Below are 10,231 nucleotides of genomic sequence, written 5' to 3'. Positions count from 1 at the left end.
TCTGTGTGTGTGTGTGTGTCTGTGTGTGTGTGTGTGTGTGTGTGTGTGTGTTGGGATGACAGTATATCAGGCTTCTCCCTCTTCCTAAGGTACAGAAGTAGAAGAAAGGCCTTACAGAGCTTACAGCTGCTACCCCAGTGATCCTACCCCAGTAAAAAAGTACTAAAGGCCAGGTGGTGGCTGCCCATGCCTTTAATGCCAGCAGTCGGGACAGAGAGATCTCTGAGAGACCCAGAACAGAGTGAGTTAGAGGACAGCCTGGGCTACGCAGTGGAGCCCTGTCTCAAAGAACAAAACTAAACAACAGGAACCCAAAAAAGTACTGTAAAGCTCACAGATGCTAGTCTGTAGCCTAAAAAATCTCTACATTCAGTATCAAAGAGGAGTAGCTCTCGGATGCATTTTATGGAAAAATACTGCTGGGACCCTCAACCGAGGGAACATACCAGATTTTTACCTCCTGGGCTTGTAAAAACTCCACTCCCAGCAGGGTTCTCTCACATTCATTAGGGAAGGTGGGTAGGAAGACAAGAGGGAATCACAAAAGCTCAGGAGAGCTGAGTAAGAAGAAACATCAAGTCACTCTGGGAACTCTCCCTCTCATCTGCTGCCTCAAGCTGTCCACGGGATCAGTACGCCTTCCATTAGCACAGGCACACAGGACTCACAAAATGCATATTTTCTCAGTAAGCCAATGTATTATAGCAAAAAAACAATCAGACAGCTATCCTTTATCAGGCCTTCTGTGTGCCAGGTCACCTCTTTTAGCATTTGGGGAACAGCAACTGTGTTGAAGTCTTACACCATACAAGCCTTCCTTCCCCTTTCACAGATGAGGAAAACTGAGGCTCCTTGCCATTAGGTGATTGGCCTGAGGTCACAGAGCTGATGGGGGACAGGAGGCAGGGTTAGGAACTTGAACAGCTGCTTCTCTTCAGACCTTTTATAGGCAATGAGGAGCTGCCCATTGTCCTGGAACTCCTCCCAGCAAGGTACAAGGGAGGCATACAGTGGTGTTCTTGTAATTGACAGAAGAGCCAGGAAACTCCTTTTCCACCCATTCCACTCCACAGAGCTAACTCAGCCTCTGCCTTTTTGTTTTAGTCTATCTATCTATCTATCTATCTATCTATCTATCTATCTATCTATCTATCTACCTATCTATCTATCTATCTCTTCCTCTCTTTCCTTCCTTTCTTTTCTTTTGACTACCTATGGGATCCTCCACACCACACACATGGGACCCATGATACCCTGATAGTCCATTACAGGCAGATGCTGCCTGAGGCCTCAATGTCCTCCATAGAATACAAAGTTTCTCCAAAAGCCTGGGCTACCCACCCCACCAGGACACAATCCTTTCCTGTTTTTGCATACTTGTGCTTGAAAGCAGAGTTTCTCAAGCTTGCCATTTCGGAAAGACTCCTGGGAAAACCATACCCCAGTCTCCAGTCCCCAGGGATTCTGGTTGCACAGGTCTGAGATAAGATCTAAAAATGTTCATTTCATACAAGCTCCTGCAGGTGTTGCTGCAGATGCCTTGGTTCGCACTTTGAATAAGACTTCTCTAGAATTTTCTGTCTTAAACAGTATGGGGAGAGTCAAGTGATAAATGGAAGCCTGCCTATTTGCCCTGGAGCTAAAGCTTGCCCAGATGAACACTGTAGAGTGTCCCCAAGAGCTGATCATTTAGCTTTTATCTGATCATTGGTTTGGGGTCTTTTATGTAGTAGCTGTGTGAACTAACTTATTTTGTGTTTTTATATCTCAACCATTCCCTGAAGGGGACTAAGTTTTATGCGCCACAGACTTCTCCATTGGCCTTGTTTTACAGAGACAGACAATGATGTTACTGTGAAAGGGCTCTCTGTGGTCTTACTTCCCCTAACCTGTCATTCCCTGGGGCCAGTGGGTCAAGTGAATAGAAGCCTTCCATCAGATTCCATACACACTATTACACAAGATGGCCTTCCACATCAGTCCCCAAGTGAGGCGCTCCAGGTGGGGTCGGGTATAAACCTGCAAGTTACTCAAGTTTTATGTACAAGGAAGGGAGGGAGGGAGGGAGGATGGATGCATGCAGGAGCAAGGCAAAGGCAAGAGGAGGAAGAGAGAATGAGAAAGAGAAAGGTAGTAGGGAAAGAGAAGCAGGAGGGAGGGGAAGAGGAAAGCAACGAGAGGAGGGGAAGGGAAGAAGAGAAGGATGGAAGGAAAAAGGAAAGAAAAGGGGGGGAAAGCAAAAAGAGAATATTTCTTCAGAGTTCAGGGCTAAATATCCCTCTAAAAGCAGGACAGATAAGTGCATGCCTAAACCTCATGGACAATAGAACTAAAAATAAAAATAAAAGCAAAAGGTAAAACACTGGGTTTTTCCTATCTTCAAGTTGCCTGACAGAGTAGATCTCCCACACACTGGAAGGTTTGGTTCTGTTAGGAATTAGCTTCGGAGCAGAAAGACTTCTAGGCACACACACACACAAACACACACTCGAGAGCACACCACACACACACTCACTCAAGAGCACACCACACACACAAACACACACACACACAAACACACATTCGAGAGCACACCACACACACACAAACACACACACACACACAAACACACACTCGAGAGCACACCACACACACACACACACAAACACACACACACACTCACACACTCACACTCATCCCCCTTCAGGGCAGACTGCATGCACAATTCAGATATCAAGTCTAACTATAATTAGACGAACAGGGAAAAGCTTCCAAATTAGCACATATTAGAAACCCATCTAGCTAATGAAGCCATCAGCAGTGCCCATTTCAGTTGCATTTGTTGGTTTTAAGGAAAGCACTTAGCAAGTGCTGACCTCTTAGCTCATGAGCGCTTTTCCTCTGTGCTCGTCTGTAAACAAATATGATGAAAATAAAACTACTCTAAGTATTTTCCTCCCACATTTTTTTTAAACCCTAAGGTTTGGGAGATAGTAAAGTAGCCTTTTTCTCCCTGAGACCTGAGCCTATGCAGTGCTCAAAAGGAAGACGAACACAGGTACGTTGGTCCCCCTTCTGGTTGCTGGGTCCATTTCACGTAAAAGCACACTTATGTAACCGCACAGGCAGTGCTTAGTCAAACCACCTGTCACAGGTGATTGGTTATCACCCAGCCTCCATGTCTGCTCCAGAGAACACCCTGAGACCAGAGCAGAACTGAACTCAGCCTCTGTCACATCTGGTTCCAGCTCCTTTGTCAGACAGTTGAGAAATCCGATTTCCTAAATAGCAAGGTTTCCACTAGGGCCACCTCAATCTCCAGGAGTAAATGGGACACGGATGTGCATGCGCGCGTGCACACACACACACTCACACACAATCAGGATCATAGATCTAACACCAGCTCCTATTCTTCCCTTAAATGTCCGAAAGCCTGGTCCTTGACTACTGGAAATCATTGTCCCAGCCAAGTAGGACTTTGGCACTGATGAAGCAGGATTTAAGAGCAGAACTGTAAGTCAGGCTTCTGTTTGCAATCCCAAGGCCACCTGGCCTGCGATGAGAACACTGCTTCTGTTCCTTGCCTTATTGTGAGCATTGAGAAGCTGAGTTCTCAAAGACCTTCATTCTCTGACAGAGATAGACCATGGCCTCTTTCTCCTGTGCTACTTCCCTGCTGCACAGACTGTGTGCGCGATGCACAAACACACCTTTAAGAAATAACTAAACAACATCAGAGCATGGGAAGCAAAGATGCTCTAGAGGTTGAGAAGGGCCTGGAGGGTGGGGTGGGGTGGGGTGGGGTGGTAATTATCTGATTCCACAGACTAGAGAAGCCTGGGAGGGAGAGATACCTCAGTGTGAAGAATGACAGAGGAGTGGGTTCTAGACTAAGCCCCACTGTTCTGGGTCCCAGCCATGCAGGAATTCTGTACTCTTCACTCCTTAGGATATTATGTGTCTTAATTGGAAGCTCTGCACCGGTCCCATTAGTGCTGTTGGAGACAGGCGCATGTGAAATCTCATTGGAGAAGTTTAATCAGCTCTGATTGAGTCACAATACCAACCCAAATTCATTAGAGTTCTAGAAAGCTGTCAGCACCTTTTAAGGTGGCCTGGGTTCTGATTGCTTCACGGCTTTCTGGGAGCAATAAACATCCGAACCCTGAAAGCTCGAAGTTCTTCTGCCAGGGACACTAAATACCCTTTTCCTCCCAAGAACTCTCCTATGGCTGGCTTTTTTATTTCTATATTAAACAGAAATAAAAAACAGAACCTTGGACTCCAAGAAGAATTAAAGAACTTGCGTTCAAAAAGCTGGTTTTTTGTTTTTGTTTTGTTTGTTTTGTTTTGTGCTTTAGCAAGGTAGCGAATTGGTCCCAGCTATGACCAGGTAGCAGGATTCCCATCCCAGCGGTCCTGGAAATCAAAGTGTTCCTTGACAGGAGGACCACACATCTGCAGATCTAAGAGTCCCTGAATCTCTAGGTCTCTTCGCTGGCTTAATATTAATAATTGGGTACAAAGTTCACTATGAAGGTATGTGTTTTGCATTTAGTAAATAAACGTATCATAAGGGAAAAACCAACCACAGAATCATTACATCACATCTTGAGGAAAGAGGCCACCGTTCTGACAATCGTTTAGTTTCCTGTCTGCTGGTGGTGGCAAGCAGGCATCTCTAACCCTGTTTTTGGAATGAGGGAACAGCCTGGGGGACTTGCGCTGAGGCTGAAATAGAAACGGGACTTGAGGATGACCTTGAATCAAAGCCAGCCCGAAGAGAAGACATAGCGTGGCAGTGACATTTCTTCCGCAGAACTCGACTCCAGGAAAATAATCAATACTCTCATTTTTGGAAAAGCATTACTATCTAATGCTGAATATCACCACACGTGTGCCACTGCCTTGGCAGACTCACCCTGCCAGCTTGCTATTGAGGCACGGCTGTGTCACGTATGCCGCACACTCCACGCTGAATCATTTTCCTGCCTAAGTATATCCCGCGGAATACCAAAGTCACAAGTGGTTTGTAATGTGCACTTACTCTTAGATATGGCAGCTTATTTTTAAATCTACTCCAAAGTATTTGTTCAGCTGAGGAGATGGCTCGGTTAGCAAAGTGCTTGTGGTGCTGCCATGAGAACCTGGCTTCAGACCCCCAACACCTACATAAAAAAATAAGTGGGAAAGAAGAGGCTGGTTCCTGGATCTCATTGGTCAGCTAATGTTGCCTAACTAGTAGGCTCCAGGTTTACTGAAAGACTGTCTCAACAACAACAACAACAACAACGTAGATAGCTGGCAAGCTGGCTGAGCAGGTAAGGGCATTTGCAACCAAGCCTGACTCCTAAGTTCAATCCCCGGGACCCTCATGGTGGAAGCAGAGAGCCAACTTCCAGAAGTTATCTGCTAACCTCAGTAAGTGCCCTGACACAGGCATGAGCCCACACACCTACACACCCACACACCCACACACCCATATGTATACACATACACACAAACAAATCAATTATAAATAAAGTAGAGAGTGATAGAGGAAGAAACAGCAACCTCTGGTCTCCACACACATGCACACATGTGTACACAGGCACAGGCACAGGCACACACAAATGCATACTTGCATATACCCCCTTCCCCCCGCCCCTCCTCCCACAGAGTATTTCTTAATTTGTTTGTTAAGAATGAGAAGCAAAGTCAGAGGATGTAACTTCATCAAATTAAGAGCAAAATTACTTCTTGTCCTTGTATGATGGTGATGGTGGTGGTGGTGGTGATGGTGGTGATGGTGGTGATGATGATGATGATGATGATGATGCAAAGCTGAAGATGAAACCTGGAGTCTCTCCACTCAGCTACCATTCCAGACCTGGACAAGCCAAGTCACTTTTAATGGCATCTGCTAAAAACCACCATGGCCACCCCAGCATCCAGTAACCAAGCCAGGTCAACAATTGAGGTCACAGATCTGAGTCCCAACCATAGCGTTCAATTTAACTGTCCAGAGACGCATTCCCCCAATATAGGAACAACACAGCAAAATGTAGGCAGCCCTTCTGTTCCCCGACCTCATGCTGCCATGAGGAACTGAGGAGGAACACTGAATGTCTTGTCTGCAACCTTCCTGTCTCCTCAGTACACCCCCTCTCTCCTTCCCGCCCCTGCTTTGCCACTTCCATGCGCTTAATGCCAGAGGGATTTCAGAGCCCGAGGAATTTCGACTTGCTCATGGTAAGAAGGAAGAGCTGAAAAGTTTGCCAAATGATAAACTGCCCTCTGCTCACCGTAATGTGCACAACCCTCCCTGCCTTTGTAGGGAACAAAAGATACAGCAGAGAAGAGACGGAAGAGGAGGTGGGGTGAGCGAGCGGAGCCGTGTTCTGGCCGGGAGGAGGGGCGGGACGGACACATGCAGCTAGGATATGAGTGGGGTTCTGTGGATCCAAGGGACCACACAATATTCATTCGACTAAGTAGCCAGCACTCCCCAATGGCATGGGGGAAAGGAATCATTTTCCCTTCTGAGACCTCACCTGGAACCCAGACCCTCTGCTTCCGGTCAGCTCATCGCTCCAGCTACCTAAACTGAATCCTCTCTGGTCAAAACTGCTGAGCCTCCAGCCACAGTGAGCCACACCTGTAGCTCTCAGTGCTTGGAAGGTGGCAGGTTAAAAAAAAAAAAAAAAAAAAAAAAAAAAGGCAGGAGAATCCCGAGTTCAAGGCCATCCTTGGCTAAATAGCGAAGTTGAGGCCAGCCTAAGCTATAAGACACCCTGTTTCAAGATTTGAATCCAGAGCCTCAACACACTAAGCAGGCACTCAACCATTGATTGAGCTACCTTCCCAGACCTGGAAAAGCAAAATCTCTTTTAATGGCATCTGCTAAAAAAACAAAACAAAACAGGGACTCCACCATGACCACCCAAGTCTCCAGTAACCAAGATAGGTCAATAATGAGAGCACAGATCTGATATATAATATAATATAATATAATATAATATAATATAATATAATATCTGAGAACCTGGGGCATCCTGGGACAATGGAATACAGAAAACAGGAAAGACAGACCTAACCTAACTTCATTTAAAATATCAGTTTTCTCAGCAATCTGCTCCCCTTGCTGTGTGCAGTACCACGGAAGGCTGGTGTCCCTGCACTGGGTCCTGAGCCTAGGAAGGAAGCATTCACTACGTCTTTTACCACATGCGAGATTTGCTTCGATGTGATGGGGCCTGAATTCTACTTACACTTATGAGAGAGAAGCACATCAAAAGACTCCGCCCACCTCGTTGCTTCTTCTGTGGAGAGTCTCCTAGGAAGCAATAGCATCTCTCTGAGTGCCTCTGAAACATCACCTCTCCCCCAACCATCGCTCACATCTGCTCGGGACTCCTTGGATTGGTGGAGAGCAAATGCATACCCTACTGAAGCCTTGAGCTGCGGTGAACCCGTAGGGATTCAAGCCACAGCTGGGGAAACCTCTAAGTGGGGGTGGGGCTACAGCTTACAGGTATAGTGCTGACTTGGCATAATGAGGTTCTAGGTTTACTTCCCCAATACCAGAAAAAAAAAAAGGTATTCAGAATCCTATATATTACTTTTGGTCTGAACAATAAAGGCATGTAGCTATGTCATTTCAAGATGTCAAGGTGATAGTGGGGGTGGGGGCGGGGAGAAGGACTAGTCTTGGAGACAAAAGAGTTAGTCTCAGCTCACAAACTCTACCTCTTCCTGTCACCTCAAAGTCTTCACCTCTTGGAATGGAGACAGCGATGCCCCTTACAGAGGTGAGTGTGTGTGTGTGTGGGGGGGGGTGAATCGAGGTGACATCTGTGACATCATTGAGTACAGTGTCTGCGCAGAGCAGGTGCTGAATCCAGATGATCTGAATCTAAGCATATTTTTAGAGTAACTTTGGATGCTTATTTCCAAGCTGAGAGCTCAGGTTGTCAGGTATGTAGAATCAAGAAGCGCTCTTCCCTAGCCTCGGCTCGAGGCGCAATGGGCAGGATGGGTTCTTAGGAGACTCAGGCATCCCACCTGATCTATGCCTTTTTATCACTCACATGCAAGGGTAGAAAAGGAGCTGCCAAGGATCCAAAACGTTTTTGTCCTATGGTTTATCTGGTTGACAACTCGCTAGAGAACAAGATCCCAAAGACACCCCAGAATGTGGGGACCCAGGAATGCAAGGCAAGCCCTGCTACTCACTTGAGAGCACGGTTGGGTTTGTCAGGAAGGATGGCGGTGAAGTCACTGCAGGAGTCTGATTTGTGGGACAGGCACCCCAGTCGAGTCCTCATGCCTTTGTTCCTGCAGTGGGTGGGGACAGAAGGAAGGGACTGTCATGCCATGGCCACAACTGCCAGCTCTGTGAAGGGCCCCTGGACCTGCTGCCCTGCCCACTCCCAGGTGGCCTCCTGAAGAATCCATCAGCAAGAGCAGAGGCAAGGGCTGTGCTCACACCTTATTTCACTGTGGAAATAGTAATGATAGGTGTGGGGCCCTTCTTCTGCCCTTCCCCTTAAGGCTGAAAGCTTTTTAAGGCTGACATGGCAAGCTGATGGTAAGACAATGAAGGTCATTAGCTTGGGAGAACTTCTAAATCAGGATTCTCTGTAGGGAGTGGAAACGCAGCAGTTACAAAGTAACAATCCGCATTCTGCTTTCCTACGAGCAGGGTAAAGCGGGTAAAGCGACAAGGTTGGTGGTGGCAGCCCCTAACTACGAAGCCATGAAAGCAGGGCTTGCACACAGAGGAGAGAGGTGACTCAAAATGCAGGGGTGCACAAGAGAGGGTCAGAGCACAGAGTGTGGGGCTTTCCCAAACGGTTTCTCTCAGCTTATCCCACCCAGTCAGGCTGTTTGTACACAAACGGCTACAGACCAGCAGGGATGGAAGAAGGATGGATGCCTCCCACAGAGGAGAGTCAGTGTCCCCTTGAACAGTCCTTATGCCTGCATAAATTGCCCTGTTTACCTTCAACCAGTGGCTGGCAAGCTACCTTCCTGCAAGGTGTGTATCTACATGGTTTGCTGGGAACAGAACACCACCGTTGGTTCACATACTGTCTAAAGTTGCCTTCAACTACAAGGGCAAAGTTAGATAGCTGCAACATTGACCATACACTCAGCCTGTAGCAAAGCTGAAAATATTTACTCTCAGGCTCATGACAACAGAAGTTTGCTAACCTCTTACCTTTAACCATGACAATGCCTCACACTGAGGGCAAAAGTAAATGGAGGGGGGGAATTGGTATAACCACCGGGTGTTCAGTCTGACCTGAAGAAGGAATTACCATATGCATCATGGTAGATATCACCATGGAAACAGCCCTACAACAGGTCATCTTCATCATGCCAAAAGCAAGTCCTTCTGGCCTGTCTTCCTTTCCCTCTTTTGCACAAACCCTAAAACCAGATAGGGGAGCTAGGGGTCATGCAATTCATTCACTTCCATTAACTTCAAATGGATTTCCATCCCCTGGCCTGTTCATTGTCTTTGTTCACAGAAATCTTATCTGACATTTGTCTACTGAGATGGTATTGTCTTTGGCGGGGATGGACATTTGTATTCCACAGCACATCTCTGCAGAGCCCCCTTGGAGCTGGAGCCTCCAAGTTTCCAGAAATATCCTCTCCCACAGGAAATCTGCCTGCAGGTCTCTGCCCCACCTCTCCTCCCAGGCAGGCTGCACTGCTATCTATTTTGTGACATTTCAAAAGGGTTTTGACAGCTACTCGCCTGAAACAGAGAACATCTTATGTGTCCATTCACTGTTACAAATCGCAGGGTACCCCGCACCAGGCCATTCAAGCACCTGATTAAAAGCCCTATGAATCATCAGTGCTGTGAATGCAAGCAAAGGTCCGCTCGCTCCGGCTGTACCACGGGTCAGTCCCCAACCTGCGCTGACTCCCGTGCCTTAGGACCATCAATCATAAAAACTGTCAGGTCACTACCTCAAGAGCAACAAACAGGACTCTCAGAAAGAGGCAAATCCACACCATCTTTTATGCACTGAGGTTTGGCTCAGGCTAGTTTAAATAACACTGCTTGCTCCCAAGACCACTCTGAGGTGTTCAAATAGTTACAAAAGCAAATTTACTTGAGACAAAATTTCTAGTCTTGACTATTTCTAGTCAAGAGCAGAATTGCCACCTCCTTAGCCAGGTAGGAAATGATGGGAGCAGACACAGGAGAAAAAGGCTAAGAGAAGGAAGGAAGGAGGGAGGGAGGGAGGGAGGG

The 10,231-nt window shown here is 47.0% G+C and overlaps 1 protein-coding gene across 8 annotated transcripts in view; it reads right to left on the bottom strand.

Moving 5' to 3' along the window:
* Rgs8 (regulator of G protein signaling 8) overlaps positions 1 to 10,231 on the bottom strand; it is a 44,624-nt gene that overhangs the window by 19,181 nt on the left and 15,212 nt on the right. For all 8 annotated transcript variants that reach the window (XM_029483087.1, XM_021167717.2, XM_029483092.1 and 5 more), the window contains 2 exons: positions 8,194 to 8,295; positions 7,230 to 7,294 (listed from right to left, as the gene is read on the bottom strand). In XM_029483087.1, the coding sequence (XP_029338947.1) occupies positions 7,230 to 7,294; positions 8,194 to 8,295 (167 nt within the window). The remainder of the gene's footprint in view (positions 1 to 7,229; positions 7,295 to 8,193; positions 8,296 to 10,231) is intronic.

Source organism: Mus caroli, chromosome 1 (genome assembly GCF_900094665.2).
Source record: "Mus caroli chromosome 1, CAROLI_EIJ_v1.1, whole genome shotgun sequence".
Taxonomy (NCBI): domain Eukaryota; kingdom Metazoa; phylum Chordata; class Mammalia; order Rodentia; family Muridae; genus Mus; species Mus caroli.
This window is presented reverse-complemented; position numbering and strand designations above follow the sequence as displayed.